The sequence below is a fragment of the Aphis gossypii genome, chromosome 3 (assembly GCF_020184175.1).
Source record: "Aphis gossypii isolate Hap1 chromosome 3, ASM2018417v2, whole genome shotgun sequence".
In the NCBI taxonomy this organism is placed as follows: Eukaryota; Metazoa; Arthropoda; class Insecta; order Hemiptera; family Aphididae; genus Aphis; species Aphis gossypii.
This window is the reverse complement of record NC_065532.1, coordinates 8,226,387-8,249,049: the sequence shown is the minus strand read 5'-3', so window position 1 is coordinate 8,249,049 and position 22,663 is coordinate 8,226,387. Positions and strand designations below refer to the sequence as shown.

General features: G+C 25.5%; 3 protein-coding genes across 7 annotated transcripts; 1 reads left to right on the top strand and 2 right to left on the bottom strand.

Moving 5' to 3' along the window:
* Nucleotides 1-1,334: 1,334 nt before the first annotated feature.
* LOC114118922 (cathepsin B-like cysteine proteinase 4) lies at nucleotides 1,335-8,364 on the bottom strand. Its single transcript, XM_027980354.2, has 7 exons — nucleotides 8,005-8,364; nucleotides 5,069-5,284; nucleotides 4,718-4,921; nucleotides 4,496-4,637; nucleotides 4,273-4,389; nucleotides 1,673-4,126; nucleotides 1,335-1,478 (listed from the first exon to the last, which is right to left on the bottom strand). The coding sequence occupies exons 1-6, from the start codon at nucleotides 8,131-8,133 to the stop codon at nucleotides 3,921-3,923; spliced, it is 1,014 nt and encodes a 337-aa protein (XP_027836155.2). The 5' UTR covers nucleotides 8,134-8,364; the 3' UTR covers nucleotides 1,335-1,478; nucleotides 1,673-3,920.
* Nucleotides 8,365-10,575: 2,211 nt separating this feature from the next.
* LOC114133121 (mitochondrial pyruvate carrier 2-like) lies at nucleotides 10,576-11,881 on the top strand. Of its 3 annotated transcripts, none has more exons than XM_027998751.2 (5): nucleotides 10,576-10,692; nucleotides 10,806-10,925; nucleotides 11,019-11,059; nucleotides 11,122-11,318; nucleotides 11,629-11,881. In XM_027998751.2, exons 2-5 carry the CDS (start codon nucleotides 10,841-10,843, stop codon nucleotides 11,681-11,683), a joined length of 378 nt encoding a protein of 125 aa, XP_027854552.1. In that variant the 5' UTR covers nucleotides 10,576-10,692; nucleotides 10,806-10,840; the 3' UTR covers nucleotides 11,684-11,881. The 3 variants fall into 3 exon arrangements, with proteins under 3 accessions (XP_027854552.1, XP_050059973.1, XP_027854550.1); XM_027998749.2 differs by having other exon boundaries at nucleotides 10,585-10,692; nucleotides 10,752-10,925; XM_050204016.1 differs by having other exon boundaries at nucleotides 10,583-10,925.
* LOC114133120 (dosage compensation regulator) lies at nucleotides 11,825-22,323 on the bottom strand. 3 transcript variants are annotated; one of them, XM_027998747.2, is made up of 24 exons: nucleotides 22,250-22,277; nucleotides 22,027-22,151; nucleotides 21,577-21,743; nucleotides 21,322-21,513; nucleotides 21,118-21,248; nucleotides 20,062-20,108; nucleotides 19,773-19,999; nucleotides 19,539-19,715; nucleotides 19,124-19,321; nucleotides 18,818-19,031; nucleotides 18,506-18,745; nucleotides 18,212-18,426; nucleotides 18,030-18,147; nucleotides 17,880-17,974; nucleotides 17,460-17,672; nucleotides 17,031-17,205; nucleotides 16,266-16,442; nucleotides 16,008-16,186; nucleotides 15,745-15,918; nucleotides 15,096-15,203; nucleotides 13,810-13,925; nucleotides 13,451-13,657; nucleotides 13,157-13,383; nucleotides 11,825-11,947 (listed from the first exon to the last, which is right to left on the bottom strand). In XM_027998747.2, exons 2-24 carry the CDS (start codon nucleotides 22,103-22,105, stop codon nucleotides 11,916-11,918), a joined length of 3,708 nt encoding a protein of 1,235 aa, XP_027854548.2. In that variant the 5' UTR covers nucleotides 22,106-22,151; nucleotides 22,250-22,277; the 3' UTR covers nucleotides 11,825-11,915. The 3 variants fall into 3 exon arrangements, with proteins under 3 accessions (XP_027854548.2, XP_050059972.1, XP_027854549.2); XM_050204015.1 differs by having other exon boundaries at nucleotides 22,027-22,323; XM_027998748.2 differs by having other exon boundaries at nucleotides 19,539-19,712; nucleotides 22,027-22,323.
* Nucleotides 22,324-22,663: the final 340 nt, after the last annotated feature.

Genomic DNA, 22,663 nt, shown 5'->3' with positions numbered 1-22,663 from the left:
TTATATTATTCTATTTACTTACGATATAACATTAAAAATTAAAATAGACCGAACGATTAATCATTTATCAAACACCAGTTCAAAAAGTCTTACGCTCAAACATCACTAACAAAAATTTGTCTTTTACAACAAAATTATAATAGGTACAGGTACATCATAATATAGTTTAAGATTCAGATTATACTGTTTATAGCCTTATAGGTATAGTAGGTAAATAATTAGATTTAGAAGAATACAATTTTTTTTCGTAGTACATGATTTGTTCTCGATATACTTATTGATACAACAGTACAATATGTTACAAAAATATTAGAAAAATAAATAAGTGCATTTATTGACTTATATGTATATATTATACAAATGTATTATGTATTATCATATTCGCTTACTTATGACTCTATGACCGTTATATTTTTAATAAAATAATATAATTTTTGGACACAGCAGCTACACATGCGACGCTCGAGATCGATTGGTTATAACGAAATAACTAAATGTATCACTTTTATTATGATAGACGGGAGGCTTGTCCAAATTAGTAACTATAATTATAATTATCTTAAAACTGTCCAAAGCGCGAGAGAGTATTATAATATATTTTTTCGCTATTACCGGTCGTATAATCCAATATTATGAATGTATAAAGAATTAAGATAAAATATTTATTTTTATTTTTAATTCCTAATTATTAACACTGTGTATGCTGCTTATACCTCAGACGGGCTTAGAATTTAACCAACATATGCCTACAATCTCCACTAATATTGGCTTACCTGTATCGAAACGCAGATACAGATGTATATACATATATAAATTTCAATTTTAAAACAGTTATACAACATTCAACACTGTAGTACTTTAAAACGAAAATATGTGTCAATAGTGTTCAAAATTATCCATCATGTACCTCACAAATAGAAAAAGATTTTATGAATGTACTATTTAATTATTTCAACTACAATGGTTACTCCCAAAATGAGCTATTTGGAAAATTATTATAATAAATTAAATATATTTAGCGAATTTGAATGTAATAGTCTAATTTAAAATTAAAAGAAAAATTCATATTGACATTTTAGTATTTTATTCAATAGTAAAAGTCATTGACAGATCAAGTAATAATTTATATCTTCTACCTATGTATGTATATAGGTACCTACACATTACTTATTAAACAATTAAAATAAAACTTACAACTTATAATTCGCTTGTATTTATATCTACTTATAATGAAACTATTTTTATTAAATTCATTTTTCAACTATAAATATTTACGTAAAAATACTTTTTTTAAATGGAATGGATATATATAATTATAAATACAAAACATCATATTTTTTTTATTTTTTTGATATTTATTTATTAAAAATCAATATTTTTACTTATGCATCAAATAGTTTTCATACACAAATGTACAATATGTATCTTCATCTTGTGTTTAATTATATTACCTGCGACAACGTGATCCAGATCGCTTGCTAAAAATATATATTATACTTAGATAAAATTTAACATATAAGCTAACTTTTTTTTTTGAAAACAATGTAGATCTTGTTTTGGTTAACTCTTAATAGTTAAGTTAATAAAAGTTTAATAAATATTAAATGTAGTTTTTATTAAGTTTTTAAGTTTATGTAATTATTTGAAGTGCATACAATACTTAAAATCTTACCACTTTCGCATTTGCATTTTATAATAACATAAAGAAACAAATGTAGATTTATTACATCTGCACTTGCAACATTTCCCACGTAATACAGGAGTTCTATTTCTTGTCATTCTCAAATTCACTGGAATAATCCATCCAGTTTTTTGACCACATTTTACACAAAATGATGTCTTGTATCTTGACATAGTCGAATCTTTAAGGAGTAATATTTACCGTAGTAGGTAAATATTAAGTACCTATATTAAGTCTTTCACTGTCTAAAATACTCACGTTTATAATAAAAACACTGTTTTTAAATAAATTACTGGATCAAAATATTTTCAATTGTACGCCCATTTTAAATAAAATCGACAATGATCTATCATCAATAATGTGTATTTTACAATCCTAGTGATTCAATAATGAAAAAATATGACATTTTTATTTTTAAGTAGCCAGTAGCATAATATTAATATTAACATTAATTAAATATAACAAGAATATAATTTTAATTTTTTGATTTAAATTGTTTTTGAATGCAGTCGCACTTACTCAGTTACATATTATTTAATACAATTGTAAGTACCTATGTACCTACTGCAAATTGTAAAAAATATTAAAAATAAAAAAGTTAGATGGCTAAATATTATAAGTACCTATGTATATATATAAATACAGGATAACTAGGAATTAGGATTGGGAAGAGAATACACGCATGACGCATCGTAGAGATATTATAAGTGAACAAGTATAACTACATAAACTTTGTAGCGTTAAATTAAAATTACGCCTTCGGCCTACCTACCTATTGTTGATATTATAATTATATATTTTTAATTTTTTATAATATTTAACAGTAAGGTGGTTCATATTATGTGTGGTAAAATATTTAACGTGTTTTAATTACTGTTGTTAAGCGTGTAAAAGCATTTCGATTAAAATTGGTAATGTCATTTATCAGTACCTACTCTACAATTATATTCCTTACGTTATTACAACCTGACGCGAGTAGCAGGAGGTTCTTACCTACCTACTTAACATTTGTATAAAAATTATGAGTATCTTAAGGTTTTAATTATAATAGAAACCAAACATAATAGGTATTTATGTTATTTAAAAGTGGTTTTACTTTATTATACTGTTTTTATAACAGAAGTTCAATATTTGGTACTTGCAAATCAGTTTCAAACGTCTCTAGATTGAAATGATTGCCGATAGAATAGGTAATTACTATTTCAATATTTTTTTAAAAAAAACTATACTTTGTTTAAATTTAAATTTTAAATGACTATAGCAATATTTAACTCACTTAAAATAAATATCATTATTTATTACTATTATAGCTTGATTTTGTAGTTTTGTAAACATTTTTATGTTAAGTACAACATGTTATATTTGTCTATACTTGAAATAAATATACTTAAAACGATTTAGCTTTTAAGTTTTAATAAGATTTCTATTAATCATATTTATTTTTTACTTGTAGCGTTAAATTTAATTTGTATTTGAAAATGGATTTGTGATATATTTCTCACAAAAATGTATGTTATAAAAAAATTGAATGGTATAGAACTATTTAAACGTTAAATATTGGGAAACAGTATTTGGATATCGATTTTAAGGTAAATAGACACCGATTGGGGTGATGATTTTGTAGGTATTTTTCTTATCTAAGTGCTAATAATCAAGCTATAAGCCACAATAAATATCGGCATCAAGATCTAGTTGATAAAGGACTTATAAGTAGGTATACATTATTTACAGTAGGTATATATATATATATACCCATTATAATGTATAGGTGAACTGGCGTTTGTAAATTCCACCGATTTCCAGATATAGTTGATTTTAGAGTTAGATTTATAACATGTAAAATTCCACCAGTACGTATTTTTGACCTGAAAAATACGTTAATTCCGTCGAAAAATATTTTAACACCATAATTATTTCGTCATTCAAGGAAAATAATAGTATCATTATACAGTTCGTTAAAGCTACAACTAATTATTATCGATCCAAATTTTAAATTGTATTTAAATAATTATTTTTTTATTGTTAACTATTTGTTTATAATTGATAATTAATAATTATTTTTGGCCCCTATTTGGGTGGAGGGCTAGCTATTGAAATGTCAATCTTCAAAATTCCTGCCCGAAAACGCCCTGATGATTTTATGTTATGTGATGTATGTGTGGTAACTGGCAAGATGCTTAAAAAACGTTATTAGCGATATGTAGTTATTTATCAATCATTCAATCATCTTATTTCGTTTTTACACTTTCGGTAATCCGCCAGTTATACGGTTTTCAATTCCGCATTCATTTCTGCCTCTTCGGATTTTAAACATTCCTCTCATGCCCCAAGAAGTACCCCATGTATTAGCGCATAGCCAGTAATCTATTCCGTCGTCTTGACCCCATCCCATTATTTTAACAGCGTGATCGCCTTTTGATGCACCGGCCGTATACTGATATATTCCTAAAAATAAAAATATAAATTAAATTATCATGGATTAATGCAATACTGCAATGGACACAAACAGTAGTAACTGGTTAGTCGTACAACTCGTACAAATGTGATAATAGGAACTAATAACTATATATAAGTACTGCATAAGAACTTACCTCCTTTATACTGTACGAAATCTTCATAGACTTTCATTGCGGCAACAACAGGTCCGTTTTTATATATATCATTCATAATTATTTCCGGTTTTGGTTTAACAGAATACACTTTAGTAGCTACAAAATAAAAAATGAAAACCAACAATAATATTAATATATATTAACAATTATATTGACAATTTATTAAGTAAAATTAAAATTCAGTAAAATATTTAATATTTACCATAATACAGATCTGATGATAATGGAATCTCATAGATGGAATTGGTACACTGATTTTTATAACATTGGGGAGTATCTTCATTTTCCTTTGAGCAAGAATTCGAATTTCTTGGACAAGGAAATATACTATATGGCTGGCATCCCTAAATGAAAGCATTTTTCAAAGAAAAAAATACTTGGATATGTAAAAAAAAGCTTTACTACAATTACATACGACACTAACCTCATTAGAATTGTATTCACCTCCAGTGCACAGTCCATTTTTTTTTATATACTTCCATGCTTTTTCTGGATGCCCACCGTTACATCCGTCACCACATTTACCATTGCAACACGAATTTATATACTCGCCAGATAAGACTTTATTAAAATCCATGTTTGAGGCGATACATAGACGGTCACTAAATGCAGAAGCGGTTGATAGGGCCTATGATTAGGTATATAATATATTATATTATACTTCAATAAACTATATATATATATATATATATATATATAAGTATATACTAAGATGCCTGATTAGACTTTTTTAATCGTTTAATAATAAATTGTAAAATGTAATGAAACCCCTTACCCAACAAGATCCGCAATTTGATTGGTCTCTGATTGAAACAACCGATTTACATTCAGACCATGTTTGTGTAACATCGTAACTCTCCGGCAGAGGTTCAGAACCGACGGGTGAATCGTATGTAAGTAAAGTGTCCTTTTCACTTAGTTTATTCCTTGGTAGAACTCCCATGAGACGTGAAACATTAGTCAAAAAACTTGGATTGAAATTTATTCCAGCCTTAAATAATTTATTGATATATTGATTATTATTTATTAATACCAATTCAATACGTAAAGATAATATGTATGATATATTATTTAAATACTATAGGTATTAGGTATTGTGCTTTTGTGAAATATGTATTAACCTAAAATGTAATACAAGCTCGTTTACTCTTGGAAGTTGCAGAGAATTCAATTTATAGGCATTTATAATATATCTACTCGATTATTTTTGAGAAGTTATAAGTTACATTAAATTTTTTCAACTATATAGTTTCAAGATATAAGATACATTGGAAATCTGTAACTATATAGTTACCGCTATCACTGTTATCAGTATAATAGCTATGGTTACAGTTAGGTACTTAGTAGTTACAAATTACTTAATTATTTATAATATTTTTTTCGAGAAACTAATGACACTGTTCCGTTAGGTTAACCTTACGTATAGGTAGTAGGTACTTATTTGTTTATATAAACAGTTCATAAGAGGTATGTTTAGGTAAGTTATAACTATAATTTAAAAGTATTAACATAAACATTTATTAAAAAAAAAAAATTGGTTATAAAATATTACGAAAGATAATAACTATTAGTTAATGTAAATAGGTTATAGCATAATACATATTTACATAGCTATATAAAATATATAAACAACAAATGGTAAATAATTGTAATAGGTAGGTATCAGGGGCGTACTCACGGGGGGTCATGGGTTTGAACGGGGGATCCCCCCATTGACCTTATTTTTTTAGATTCTAAACAAAGTGATGAATGTATTGATTTTAACTTTGGGGGTGGTTTACGATGGTAAAGTGAATATCCTTGGTGAAATATAGAGATCAAAAGTAAACATTTTCCAACATTTTTCAAAAAAATCGAGAAAAACAAAAAAAAAAATGACGGAAAAACGAGAATTTTTACGCAAAACTAGTTTTCAACCCAATCAATTTTTCATATGGCTGTAACTTAAAAACTAATCACTGTAAATACTTGACATTTTCCCCAAATCTTTATATAAGTATCATCTATATACAGAAAAATTTTCAAAATATTTTGAATTTTTTTGAGTTATTTAAAAACAACTAAATTTTTTGATTTTTCTGAGAATATTTTTTTGAAATGTCGATAAAAAAATTTTGGGTATTCAAAAAAAAACTTGAAAATTTAATACAAGGTTCCTTATAAGTTGTTCTTATTGTAGTAAAAAAATAATCAAAAATCGTTGGTTACAATTTTTTTTTATACGCGTTTATAGTTTAAAATTTTATGGTATATGTCAAAATCGCGAAAATTTGCAAGTAATTTTGTAGTTGAAAAATCATAACATTTTTTTTATTCATTTCTAAGGTTAAAAAAATTCAACACTAAGTTGTCCATAAGTTTCCCTTCAAATAACTATAGAGAAAACTCGAAACATCATTATAGGAAAAATTTTATGAACGTTTGAGTTTTAAATTTTTATGAAATCCCGTAACGATAATGATTTATCCTCAAGCGATTTTAAATAGGTATTCGTTATTATTCAAAAAGTATAAGTCGTAGACACTTGAAAATTTCACTAGTTTTTAGATTTGCATTTTCTTTACATGATTAAATTTTCAAAATATTTCGCTTATTTTAATGCTATTTATAGACATTTTAACATTTATAATTGTTATAACTAATGTTTAATTACACTAATTATTATGATTACGGGGGGTGTGGGGGACAGAGCCCCCCCCATTGAAAAGTCCTGAGAACGCCACTGGTAAGTAGGTATAGGTAATCTGGTTATAACTTATAAGTATATTATGTTGACATGAAAACAAAATATGAACGTGTCAAGTGTCAACTGTCAATTACACAAATATAAATAATACGATTGTCGTTTATACACCAATATTATAAATATTTTTTTTATTATATAATAGAATAATGCATTTACCTATCACTTAAGTTTTATAATATATCTACCTACTAATATAAAAAGCAAAGACTAAAGAGTAAAGATAAAGAACCTAACTATAGTTCAGTGTATGAATTAACACGTATGATTCTATTCTAACTTTAAATTTTTTAAAACCTCTAATTTTTATACCTAGCTTAAATTATTTCTAAAAAAATATTTTAAAATTTTGATAAAAACTTCCTTATTATTATTTAAATGTAACTATAGACCATAAATGTGTATATCTTTTATTAAAGTTACATAAAAAATGTAACGTTTTTAAATAAAACATAACTTAAAAATTAACATATTTAACTGATTATTATAATTTACAAGTTACAATTAATGTAACTCGGTTACCTACTTTGATAGGTGCATGCAACTAATTAGACTCTACTTATATAGGTACCTACCTAATTAAATTGTTTTCAAAGTCTAAACTTGTTTATTTTAGTAACTTGCTTATCACTTTGTTTATATTTTTTATACATTCAATTACCTAGGTAGATATCTAATAAAAACAAAACTATTTAAAAAAGGTTAACAGTCTAAATACTGTTATATTTAAATATTTTAATGATTATTAAATATCTTATATTCATTTTATTTATATACACATAGTTTATTAAATTAAGTCCTTGAATTTAACATGTTCCTACATCTTTTCTTAGAATTAATGAAATAGGGTTATAGGGACAGGAAAATAATTCAAAAAAGGATAGGTACCATAGTACATGATTTTATTAAAAACATTGCGAGACACCTCAGGTGAAAACCGTTTATAAATTAGTTCAAATATATCTTACCTTCCATGAGTGTTTCGGAATGCTATTCACTAGGTGTATAATACGATTGACTTCAGACAAAGGTGTACAGCTAATACCATTAAAATATAAAATAAAACCTACAACAACCAGCTTATAACCAATTGACATTGTTAAAAAATGACTATTTCAATTTATATTGTACCTATTAGTTCAATTGTAAAGTATAAAATGGCCGAATTTAACTATGAAAGATATATTTATATGAATTAATACATCAGCATTCAGTATTACACTCGATGATGTTATGACATTTTCACTATGATAATATTATTACATACTTGGCCGTTGGATAAAAAACCACCTGAATGAAATATTTTATAATTTCTTGAAAGATAATGTTAATACTTGATTTTAACTAATTCAATGATTACCAACTGCCAAGTAATTGAAATAAGTGATTTAATATTTGTACATATTATTCACAACAGTTAAAAGATATAATACAAAATGCGTAATTAATTAGATAAAAATATTAGTATATAGGTGCTGTTGTAAAAATAATTCATTTTCTAAAGTTATTGACATTAATCAGTATTTATTCTGCTAAAGTTATTGATATAAATGAGTCATTTAGGTAGGTACCTATACAAGAATAGTTTAGAGAGCAATAAAGAATCGGTAGACATTCTTCAACGAATAGTAAATAAGTACTTGGCGATATTTTGTCATCATATTAAAAATTTATTATAATCATGTATGCACAAATTTATAGTATACATTGTACAATGTACATAATATCTAAAAAAAAGCATGGAACAAAACAATTTAAATGGGATTTTCTTGTAGATTTTAATCAAAAAAATCTTCAGTATTTTTTTCGGAACTTACATGTAGGTAATTTTAATAATTAAAGTACCTTCGGTCAAGAATTTACAATAGGTATTTTATGTCTAAATAGTTAATAGATCCATCAAACATTAATTTTTTTAGTTTTGCTTAAAATTGCCTTAGTGTTAAATTAATTTGAAATAAACTAAATTTTCAACAACTATGTTATTAACTTTATTTTTCTATTTCTTTAAGAATTGTAAATAAAAACAGTAGTCCAATTTATGAATCAATAATAACGATGATTACTTGTTGAATATATGAACACCGTGGACCACAACTAGTCCATGAGCATGTTAAATAACGTAAATAATAAATATTTATTTATGGCTGAAATAAACACTGTAGTCAAGTAAACACCATTTGTAAATAAGTATGTCATGCGGATGTACGGTTGGTTTTAATGCTTTAAAATCGAAAAATTAGATAAAAATAAAACAAAAATCGTATTTTACAGCGCTATCTAGGTAGTGACAAAAACTAATATTCAATCGTGGTTTGTTCTCGGCACGGTGTAGATAAAATTTTATCTACATCGTGGGTCGAATGAAAGCCGTTAGGAATTCCAAGTTCTTTTTTCAATTTTGATACATAAACTTTCAAGATAAAACCGTTTGTTACGTCTTCAGGTTAAATTATTATAAGTAACTAAGACATAATTGCCTTGAAGTGACTCGTGACATTTGCAGCATTGTTAATATAATTTATTACTAGTAGATTTTATCTAAAGAATATCTAAAAACATAAAAAAATGTATTCATGATTAAATTTTATAATAGCTCAGAATTGTACATTTGGGTCAGAATGTCTGATAGTCTGGCGGTGTTGCTTTATACTTCAATAATTTTATTGACGTAATTTACTATTATATAACAATATATTATAAGAAAAATTTATTGTATTAATAACTTCATAGAACATAGTACAGTGTAGTAATATTAGAAACCGTGGTTAAATTAAAAAACATAATTTTTTAATTTAGTACTTATGCTGTTTTCTCTGTTATAAAAACCAAATTAATATGGTTGTTTTAGCCGTGATAACATGCATAATTTCATGATATATTACGACTCAGTCCTCAATGTATATTGAATATTGTACATAATAATATATACATATATATAATATGTATATATAATATACATATCTAATTTGTGTATTTATACCTAATATATAGGTAGTATACTAGTATGTACTCAGTACAATGTGCAAGCATAGAACAATTATATTATTTATTTATTTATTTAGTAATAAACTTATAACAATTCGTAGAGCAAACAATACAGAATTTGTAACAATACTACAAATTGAGATAAACATCAAAGATTCAAACATATTACAGAAAATTTTACAGAAAATAATAGCATACAATATTAAAGTATAGTCGTAAAAGCCATAAACTAATTAATTTAGTAATATTATACAGTACACAGCCATTAATCTAAAACCGTGTTATACACTATATATAGATACAATATAACTAATAAGATATTAATAGATAATAATACGTGTAATTAAGTCATACACTTAATGATTTAAGTTTTCAAATAAGAAAAAATATATATTTTGTACTATATGACATAATATTATGTCGATGTGATGTATAGACAGTGTATACTTGACTATAGTATATTATTATGATTTAAGGATGTATATTACAGGTGGTACATTGATAAGAAATATATTTTTTTATTGAGATTGATAAACCTTATCACTCAGTCAATCACTAATTATTTTGTACTTTAGCGTTTAGTATTTGTCCATATTCTGAATAATATCGTCAAGACATCGACCTTGTGGCCTTGTTCCCCCGGAGGACACTTCAAGTTCATATAATAAGTAATAACTATTAAATATTATTATTGACCAGTGACAATTATTGCTCAATTCAACGATAGTTATTACTGTGACCAGTAACCAGTGACACAGTAATCAACTAAATATCTTGTTAGGTAAGAACGTTGGCAAACGTCTTTATTCCCAAATCATGTCTGCCGTCTACAAAGCCGTAATTTCAGCAGCCGACAAAGTTGTACCGCGGGGCTTGAGGCCACTTTGGGAACATCCGGCGGGTAACTTAAATTTATTTTTTTTGATTATAACTGACCTTTTCAGTCCGAATTCGCATAACGATTTGGCATAATTATTACATTTTGTTTTCACAGGTCCAAAGACTATTTTCTTCTGGGCACCCGCATTTAAATGGGTAATAATGATTTGAGGTTTTTTTAAGTTAATCATTTTAATTTTTATAATATACATTTCTAGGGTTTAGTTATTGCTGGCATTGGAGATATTACCCGTCCAGCAGAAAAAATTAGTATTTCTCAATGCTCAGCATTAGCTGCTACTGGCATTGTGTGGTCACGATATTCACTTGTCATCATACCGAAAAACTGGAGTTTATTTAGTGTTAATGTTTTTGTTGGTGCTACAAATATATACCACTTGGTCAGAGCTTTTATGTAAGTTTTAAAATTACATATAATAATGGCAATAATAACAGTAACTTTTTCTTTTTAATGGATAATAAATGTTCTTATTTATAAACTATAAAAAGGTTCTCAGTTCAAGTTTTCATTTATTAGTTATAACAATAATATTATTATTTGAAACAAATAAAAAAAGTGAATGTTTCCATTAACATACACCTATATTATATTACATTTTCTAAAATTAGTTACAATAATTTAAATTATTGTTTAGTGTTTTAAACAAATAAATTAAATGGTTGTATAAATTAATTATAAACTAATATTTTAATTAATGTTTCAGATACCAACAAGAACAAAAGAAAGCATTGGAAAATGGCAGTATAAGTGATAGTTAATTTAATGTGTTTTAAATTAATTCAACTATAAAATAATTTTTCTATGTTTTTGTTGTATAAAATTAATTAAAAATTATTCTATTTGTAATGATGGTAAATTATTTGTGTAGTTGAAATAATAATATAAACATTACCATAATGTAATGAAAACCAAATTCATATAATTGCTTAGATAAATAAAAAAATATTATACAAGTATCTGGTTCAGTAATCTCTTCTAAAGTCTGCGTCACTACTCACCACTATGTCTTTTAAAACCTCGTCCTAAAAATAAATAAAATGTATTTTTAGAATTCATTTAAAAACAAGCTTAATTTTAATGATTTTATGTTTAATAGTACAGTCATATAATACATTAAATTAATCATCAATGTTCAATTAGAAAAAAATTTATCAGGCATAAATAATTATATAAAAGTATTTAAATAAAAATAAGGTGCAGAGTGGAAATTGCCAGAACAGGATTTTTTAAAATGAAGAAAATTTTCTCAAATCGTAACCTATCGTTAGAACTTAGAATGCAGATGTTAAAATGCTATGTGCTTCCCGTATTACTAAGTGGAATGGAGGCTTGAACTCTCAAAGAAGCTGATATAAAGAAGATAAAAGCATTTGAGATGTGGTGCTATAGAAAAATCTTAAATATACCATGGATAGATCGCATTACAAATTTGGAAGTGCTGAGAAGAATAGGAAAAGACAAGGAAGTTGCAATATTTTGGGCACTTGATGAGGGGACAGAAATATCAAATTCTACAACTCATTTTAAATGGAAAGATATGTGGTAAAAGAAGTAAAGGAAGACTTAGAACAAATTAGATGCAAAATCTAAAACAATGGTTTGGTTGTAGCAGTGATCAATCATTCAAGGTGGTCCAAGAAAAAAACCAGATTAATATGATGATTTCCAACCTCCATTAGGAGAGGAACTCCAAGAAGAAGATTATTTTTATTGGTATGAAATTATGAGTAGTATTAGTAGTAGTGATTACTAGTTACTAGTGGTATGATCAAATTTTAAATTGAAAATAATATTAATAAGTGTTTTATTTTATGTGGTTTACATTTGCATTTAATGATTAACAGCGATTAGTGGTTAAAACAAAATAAATGTCAAAAGTCCCAAACAATTATTAGAATAGAATTTCAGTACACATTTGAAAAACTAGGGTGGAAAGCAAAATAATTTATTCAACGAAATCAAAACTATAATCTAATTGTTTGTTTTTACATAAACCTTAAAATTCATTTTATGGCTTAGAAACAAATTTAGATATTTTCATAATATTAAGTACATAAATAGGTAAATAAATACATAATTAAAGTTAGTAATTATTTATTATTTATGCTTTAAATATAAAATAAAATGTATTCAAATTTCAAATATTATTGAAAACAGATTATAATGTATGATTAAAACATATACTAAAACCTTACTAAATTTATAAATAAATATATTAAAATGATACAAACCTCTTACAAAACCACCACGGCCATGATAACCTCTTTGATTATATCCATCACCAAATGATGAAGGACTTCCATGGTAACCTCTTCCTTGATTATAACGTCCTCTACCACCTCTTTGAAAATTATTATAACTTGGGTAGGAATTATTAATATGTGGAACTTTACCGTATGATGTATCACAATTGTCATTAGATGTTTGATTAAACTGTCTTCTGTAGTTTTGATTATCACTAGGTACATTTTAAAATAATTGTATGCATTTTATTTTATATAGAAATGTAAATTTTATTTAATTACCTTTGATCAAACGATATTGGTGAAAGATTAAATCTACCACAGTTAAAATTACATAGTTCTTTTAAAAGATTTATAAGCTTAATATCTGTTTCACTTAACGTTGTAATTGATTCTGGATTTTCAGATACACGTACAATCATACTTTCAATAGCTGGTCTTAAAGCTACAATAGCAGAAGCAGCCTTAACGTCCATTTTTAAAGTTATCCTATAAAGCATAAATGAATGAAATAATATTTTATTTTAAATTCATTATATTGAAGAATAAGAGAATATTTTTCTTAAAGAAATAGAAAACAATATTTTTTTAAAGTTTATTATATATTAAATTCTCTTTTTTAGTTACAACCCATTACATACCAATTATCTAATTGAACTAATTCTTTCGCATATTCAATTTTGCGCGCACCAAACAATAGAAGATGAATAGGAGTTACCATGGTCATTTGCTTGCAAGATACAGCTCTAGTACGTACCTAAAGTAGAGAAAAATTATATTTAAAAATAAATTATTTTATACATGTTCTACACTTTTCATTTATGTTCCAAAAATTATTATTTTAGCCTCTTAAACTTGTTAAATGTAAACTATATTATAATTTCAATAGTTTAAAAATTCATACTATTGGCAATGGTTTGTTGAAATATATTTTCATTATTTATTATGTTTAATGCCAAACAGCAATTGGAAAATATACATACGAATAAATAATGATTACAATGAGTCAATAAACAATTAAAAATATATGTGAGTAACATAAAGTAGATTATTGAAAATGAGATCAAGAATTAAAATATAGTTAAAGCACTATTATTAGCACTACAAAACCATCATATGAAGAAGATAATTGAAACTATAAGCTTTAGAATAGTAGAACATAGAACACAGAATTGAATTTGATTACGAGTTGCATGAGAGAGCAAATAAGAAGTTATCTGAAGAAGTACAACAAGAAAAAAGGTAGGATACATTAAGTAAATTACACAGTTGATTGTAATCATGGGTAGGCACATTAATTCTAAGTGTATATGCTGCAAAGGAAAGTAATCGGTGTTGTACATATTCTAATCTAATTAAATTGTATCATAACATCAAACTCAAAAATATACCAAACGAGAGCGAAGTAGAGAGAACAAAGACAATTAAGAAAAGACAGTAACTTTATATTGAGTTTAATAAATCCAAGCATTTTAACAGTATGTAACACCATGTAGTTTATATGTTAACAAAACAAAAGGAATAATGTGTAGTGGATTCCCAAGTCTTTTATAAGAGTAACACAAGCAAGCGAGCAGCTGTGTATTATATACTAAATCAAGTTAATACATTGACTGCATATGTCTTTTTTGCAGTTTAACTAATGTGTATGTCATTTTTCTAAAAATAACATCAAAAATTGCTCCCATATTCATATTAAAGTCAAACATTCAAACACTTCAAACAGAATATAAATACATATTTTAAAACATGCATTTAATATCGATAAATAATAATAAAATTACATTCAACAACGAGTAGGGTATAAATTTAAAATATATATTGGACCCCAAATGGAATCAAACGCATTGCTCAATGATCCTCATAACCTCAATTAGTCAGTACGCAATCAATGTGTTAATTTAAATTATAATAAGCTAAATCTTACCTTCTCTGCAAATACAAAGAATGGTGATGGGAAAGAACCTGCCACAACATTATTACAATTAACAGAAGTCTTATGAATAAGTGCAGCCTTTCCTTCCGTTGTGTAAACCTAGATATTAACACAGAATACATATAAATTTACTTAACTAGATATAATATTTATATTATCAATTAATCCTAATTCAAACTGAAACAGTAAATTAATTAGATGAAATAATAAGATGACTATAGTTTACTGTTTTTGATGATATATTAACTGTACATTTTTTATAATAAAAACATTTAAAAAATAATAATATTACATTTATTGTTTATTAGTTTATTATATTGAAATCAAAAAGTCACCAATAATAAATATGCTCAGAATATTTTATTCATAATTTGAAATCCAACTAAATTTACTGCTTTAAACTAAATTCTTAATCAGAAAACACCAGAAATGTAGTTTTAAAAACACTATCATCAAAATAAAATACTATTGTCACTGTCTGGTATCTAATAAATTTAAAAAATTCAACAAACTTTCAAAAAATAATAATAATAAGTTTTTGTTCTCAATTTTCAGTTCAAAAACTTATTAATGTCTATATTGACACATTTAATTATTTTAATGATTACATTTTATTTAAAAATATATATAAAAAAGTTACCTTTCGTTTTTCTTTATGATAACACACATTAGGATAAAATCCCATTGTTAAAATAGCAGATATTACATCTAATACTGGATCGTCGTGCATTCCATCGTTTCCAAAATTTAATCTCAGTCTTTCAAAACACATTTCAGGGAATCCAAGTTTGATAAATAGATCTTTTATTTGTTCCTGGCAGTTGAGTGAAGTTTAAATATTATTAACATACAAATATATTGTTTTAAATATATCAAATAACTTGAAATAATAAAAGTAGGTACCGTAACATCTGCAGTTGTAGTCAATGATGGTTGCGATAACATTTTACGTTCACAGAATTCTGTTGTATCAACATTACGATAAATTAAAGATTGCCATCGATGGAAAGCATTTAGTACAGTCAAATGATCAGAACAACGGTTACCAGAAAAAGCACGCTGTGCTGGTGTCATTCTATGGTCTATAAACATAAATAAAATACATAAAAAAATACAGATTTGAAACAAATTACTTTAACTTATTACATAAAAATTAATTACCAAACACAAATATATCTGTCATGTTCGAACAGATAGCAGCTATAATAGCTAAAGCATCACCTAGCAATAAGATATTTCCTAGTACCATCATGCGACCAATCCGTGGTTCAATTGGTAATTTTGCTAAAATACGACCAAGTGGAGTCAACTCTTCATTTGTTCCAAGACATTTCATTTCTAAAAAGTTTTAACAATTAAACATAAAATATATATTTAGAACTATAATATGTTACTCAAAAATATCTAGGTAATAAAACATTTTTCATATAAGTTTTTATAAAAACTTAAACCTAATTAGAATTTTAAATTGATAAACAAAATTTTTAAAAATTCAGTAAAGATTAAAAATCTTTAAAAGTATTTATGTAATGATCTTAATACAATAAGATTTTCATTAAAAATAAACAAAATAAAAAAAATAATTATTATTATTATTTAACTATGTTTTATAATAAGGATTTTAGATAACCTACAATGTTGATCTAAATAATAAATCATGATATTTTAACTAATTAAAATTGCTGCTTACTATGATATTCAAATAAAATACAGTTCTAATTGTAATTTTTTATATTTGCAATACAAATCGAAGAAATACATTATTCAACTTAATGTAAACCTTCATAGTTTATCAGCTTAGAGTATATTTTAGAAACATAATTAACCAGTAAAATCAAATTATTTGTTTTATTGATTAATTTAGTTTGCATAAGAACCAATCATTTTCTTCTTATTTATTTGAACATCATAGTAGCAGCATTTTACCTTTAAGCATCACTTGGGCTTCAATAACAGCATCAATAGGAGGAGGTTCAATAGCCTTGCTAAGAAATTGTCCAATATCTCCAAGTCGTAATAACTTAATAGATAAAGCTATTTCATGTAAAGGTGTACGGAAAATTTCTGGTGTAATATGATCATCCATTTTATCATAACGTGCCTTTAAAATTTAGTATTTAATAAAAAAATTAAACTAAAAAAGTAAACAAAATGAAAATTTTCAGAATTTATGTACTATTAAAATAATAGGTATGAAATTTAAATCTATTTAAATCTCTCCATAACAAAAATGTTTAACAATTGTAGTTTTTTATAACTGCAGATTTATAAAAATGTTCACATATCATGATATAATTTTATTTTATTACAAATTAATTATTTTTTTTTTTTTATTTTAATGCAAATTTTGAATACCTTTGAGCATAAATGAAAACAAAAACCATCTTTAACACGTCCCGCTCGACCTTTTCTTTGCTGCATGTTTGTCTTAGATGCCCAAACTGTTGCATAATGAGTCATATTATTATGTGTAGTAAATAATTTTATCTTTGCTTTGCCATAATTAATAACAAATACTACATCATTAATAGTAATTGATGTTTCAGCTATATTTGTAGACAGAATCACCTGGAATATATTAAACATTTTTAAAAGAATAGATTATTTACAATTAAAGTTTGAATATTGTTGACTTTTGAATTTTTTCTAATAGTATTATATTCAATGGCAAAATTATTTTACTAATTTTAACTATGACAATAAAGGAAATCACAGTCATAATATGATTCAAATACAAACATTTTTAACATTCTAAAAAGTAATGTCTTTTTTTACCTTGCGTACTCCACATGGTACAGGTTCAAAGACTCTACGTTGATCAACACAAGGAAGTTGCGAATGGAGTGGCAATATACAAAATTTTGAAGATGCTAGCAAAAAAAAAAAGATAAGTATTCTATATTGAGAGTAAATAATTTCACATACCAAAAAATTGTCTCTGAGTTAAATATTTTTGCAACGCAAAAATTAAATTCCAACCAGGTAAAAATATTAGAACCGCTCCAGGTGTATTCATTTCTACTTCAATGTATGTTAATAATGCCTAAAATAAGAATTTTATTAACTATTGTTATTACAATTATGGTTAGCTTAGATTTGAAAAATACTTCAATAATTTCAAAATCAACATCTTTTTCACTAATCATTGCCACTTTAGATCTAATATCAGGAGGATAGTCATCAGATACAAGTAAATTACAATTTTCCTCAAGATCTTGTGCAGCAATAACAGATTCTTCATCTTTATCTTTATTCTTGCGTTTCTTGGTATCTGGAGTTGGCTGATAGTTTAACATTTGAACAATATCTTCAAGAAAATATTCTAAAAATTAAATAGATATAGATATGACACATGAAAAATAAATATTATTACTAATCAATTTTATAAATAAATGATTTACCTATCACAGGATAGCATTTTCCTTCTACATCAATAACTGGACAACAATTGAAGTATTTAGAAAACATATCAGTATTTATAGTGGCAGACATAAAAATAACTCTTAAGTGAGGATAGTTATAAATCATATCTTTAAGTACAACCATGAGGAAGTCACTATTTACATCACGCTCATGTATTTCATCAACAATTATATGTGATATGCCACGCATACCACTTTCCAATTTACGTAATAATACACCTTAACAGTTTTGGTTAAATTATAGTTAATTGTAGATAAATATAAAAATATATATGACAGACAAATATTTACCAACTGTACAGAACAAAATTGCTCCATAAGGTCTCGGAAATATGCTATCAAATCTGACACTGTAACCAACACTTAAACCTATATCTTCTTTTCTTTCAAAAGCTACTCTATCAGCAACAGAGATGGCTGATATTTTTCTAGGTTGTGTACAAATTATATTGCAGTATGCTCCTTTGTTATTTTGCAGGTATTCATCGAGTATAAATTGACAAACCTAAAATATCAAATTATGTTTACTATAGCCTATAGGTAATATTACATAAGAATCAAATACATTAATATTTTCAAGCAAAAATTATAACTAACCTGAGTAGTTTTACCACAACCAGTGCTCCCTTGAATAATAACTATTGAGTTTTCTCTTATTAAATCTAATATATCATTTTTCTTAGTAAATACTGGAAGTTGGTTACGCATTAAGATAGTTTCTTTTAAATCTTCTGAGGAGTTTAATTTAAAATTATAATCTTTAGTTAATTCTTCACTTAATTGATCTAAAGTTGCCTGTAAATATCAGTATGTATTTTAACAAAATAATAAACTTATTCCCAAACTAAATACTATTTCTTATAATATTTTATTAGTTTACAACTATTATCATTATGTTTAGCTCACTATATCATAATAATTATATAATACAAATTAATAATACTATGTAACTTTTGATATATTTTATAACCAAATATTTGGGAAATACCAAATATTTTCAATTTTAACTTACAGTAGCTAAAGGACCTTCATCAATATTTATAGCCAACCAAGGATTCCAATTTGATTGAGGTGGTGACCATGAAATAACTCCTGTTAATCTAATTGGTTTTGATTCATTAAATTCCGCAAGCACTTGATTAGAAATTAATGAAATTGTAGTTTCAGGTTCAATAACAATATCATCCTTCTATCAAGAAACATATATAAATAATAAATATAAATAGTCTTAAACTATGTGATTTACCTTGATTACAGGTTCAATATTAAACTCTTTCAGTATATCATATACTTTGTTTAAGATCAAAGGATCAACGTTAACTTCATACGGTTCTACTATGTTTAAAACGGTTTTTTTTAAAGATCCTGAGAATGGTTCAATAACACCTAAATGGTATAATTGGCGAATCAAAGAAAGTGCACAACTTTTAGATGCTGATTGTTTATTTGAACCACTTTCATGAGCAGTTACACCTAAGTCAAATAATTCCAAAAATTAGTTATACAAAAAAGGTTATAATATTTTTATAGTTTACTTCTTCCAAGTTTGGTAACATATATTGACATTTCAGCAACAAAACTCCTGAAAGATAAATATATAATATAACTTTATTTACTAGCATTTTAATTATTTAAAATAATTAGAGACATAAAATAAATAACTGCTTTTCTATACAATAAGTATCAAGTGTACTTCATTAATCAGTAGGTCACTGTAGTGAATGTATTAAATTTAAATTCAATGATAAATCATTGTTTACAATGAAACACCATTTTGAGTGAAGAAAGTCTAACTTTTTGGTTACCAGACAATTATATTGATAACAAAGTAAAAATTATAATAATAGTTTGTATTTTTTACCTGATTGTCAAAAAAATTACAAAGAAATTTAGTTAAATAACAAAATTTAGATCACTCAAGTACAAACTACATCCAATAGATTATTACAAACAAAGTTAATAATCAAAAAAAATTTTCTTACTAGTGTACGCAAGAAGAAAAAAAAACAATCATTGTGAAATAAATACATTGTTCTGCTCAGAATTTTTAAATAAGCTTATTCAATTTAAGAAAAAAACACAAAATATTTTGAAATATTCATTCAGAGGATTGGTATTTTGGCATCGTACATATATTTAAATGCTTTTGTAGGAATATTCTATTATATTATTTTGTCTTGTAAATACAAAATTATCAACTGTCGTACAATAATATAATGCAGTAACCTTTAGTTACAATATAAAGTTGAGTTACTGGAAAATTGAATAGGTAGTCACAATAATTAATAATTATTAATAATTTATTTTATACAACAAAAATGTGTTCATAATATTTTGATAGTATTAGTAATATCATTAATTATTAATACAATAAGTAGTAAATACATATAGTATTTATAATCAATATTATTTGTACTTTATTAGATACAAAGAAATGTATTGGGTACATAGCAACATTTTTTTTAAAACATTCATTATTCAAAATCTTTTAATTAAGTTAAAGAATTTTTATTTTTATTTGTATAAACATTAAACAATATTAGTACAAACTAAAGGAGATATATTAGGTACAATAATAGTATATTACTTACTTCCCCATGAAACTATATTTGTAATCAACGTTTTTTAACTTATTAGACTGAATAAATTGATTTAAACGTGATTTGGCATTATCAATTGTCCAATTTCCATGTACAGCAGCATTTACATCTAAATTTTCTGCCTATTAATATAATATAAAGATGTAAGAATATTAACAAATAATTATAATTAAAAGCAGATATAAATGATTTTACCTCTTCAACTTTACTTTCATCATTTAAAAAATCTTTAAACTGAAAATCTGTTTTCCCCATTGGTAGATAAGCCTCGCCGAGCATATTAGGATTTTGGCCTTGTTGATATACAGATTTTGGTGGCATATTATTCATTAATCTTGGGGATGAATTAACCGTCGAATCATTTGAAGTAGGTCCAGCAATAAAATTCTAACAAAAACCATACTTTAATATAATATTAATATGTTATATAAGTAATATTAATGAACTTACATTTGGTATAGAATCAGCAGATACTAATCCTTGCCGTGTCAAGTATAAAAGAAAGTCTTTTGATGCATTTCCTTGAGCATCTTTTTTATTAGTTGAATTTCCTACACCTACATAATTATGTCCACTTACAGTAACTTCACATATAAACCGCAGATTAAACTTTGTACCTAGAATACAATATTCAATGTTTTTAAATTTATTATAAACATAATTTGATTTTTAATTAATGTTTGGTTATCATACTCTTGCCAAATTACAAAAAAAACATCTCACCCATCAACAAACAATTTTTATAAAATGTTATATATTTATATTTTACACACAATAGCAAACAGAAAAATCAAAATATTAGATTAAAATTATTTTTTCATCTAATGAATACTTTTTACATGTTTAAATTACTAGCGAGTATTAAACATAAAATATTAAAAAAAGTTGAATAAATTTTACCGGCTTGATTTGTTTCAAACTGTGGTTCCAAATTATTTTTTGCACACCATTCGTGTAGAAAAGATTTTGGATTAGTCATTATAAATCACTTGTAGAAGTCGGATATTCTCTATAGGCAATTTTTCCTTATAAGAAATAACAAATAATTCACAAATACCAAATTCACATTTCAAATAAATATAAAATAATTGTGCAGCTATAGTTTTAAATAATAAATATTTACCGTGCGGCACTGCGGCGTGCAACACATTTACCTATGGATAATATTATTTGTTATATTTTGTATATTTGTTATTTGTTTGTTCTTTGTTATTATCCCTGAGATAGATAAGAATATTCTTATCTATCTCAGTGGTGCCGGGCTACGATGATAATGAATAGTGATAACCACGGTCTTAGAATAATGATAACTAATGAGCCTTGATAACTGATAATTATTATTTATACCACGATTATATAAGATTATTATGAGTATTATTACCATTACAGATATAATGTACAATTTATTTATTATACCTATATAGGTTTGATTATTTACTATTGCTGTCAGTTGTCAGTGTAACTTGCTCTTCCAAATCAAAGACACAACTTTTGTGAAATTCTAGTAAGAAGTTTAAAGTAGTCACAAGTTAAGTTT

Coding starts and splice junctions, on each gene's coding strand:
- LOC114133121 (XM_027998751.2), top strand. CDS start 10,841: ATGTCTGCCGTCTACAAAGCCGTAATTTCAGCAGCCGACAAAGTTGTA. Junction 10,926..11,018: donor ACTTTGGGAACATCCGGCGG/GTAACTTAAATT, acceptor TTGTTTTCACAG/GTCCAAAGACTATTTTCTTC. Junction 11,060..11,121: donor GGGCACCCGCATTTAAATGG/GTAATAATGATT, acceptor ATACATTTCTAG/GGTTTAGTTATTGCTGGCAT.
- LOC114118922 (XM_027980354.2), bottom strand. CDS start 8,133: ATGTCAATTGGTTATAAGCTGGTTGTTGTAGGTTTTATTTTATATTTT. Junction 5,285..8,004: donor TTCCGAAACACTCATGGAAG/GTAAGATATATT, acceptor AAATTATTTAAG/GCTGGAATAAATTTCAATCC. Junction 4,127..4,272: donor TTTCGTACAGTATAAAGGAG/GTAAGTTCTTAT, acceptor TTTTATTTTTAG/GAATATATCAGTATACGGCC.
- LOC114133120 (XM_050204015.1), bottom strand. CDS start 22,105: ATGACTAATCCAAAATCTTTTCTACACGAATGGTGTGCAAAAAATAAT. Junction 19,032..19,123: donor GTTGTGGTAAAACTACTCAG/GTTAGTTATAAT, acceptor TTGATATTTTAG/GTTTGTCAATTTATACTCGA. Junction 13,926..15,095: donor TCTTTGTATTTGCAGAGAAG/GTAAGATTTAGC, acceptor TCTCTACTTTAG/GTACGTACTAGAGCTGTATC.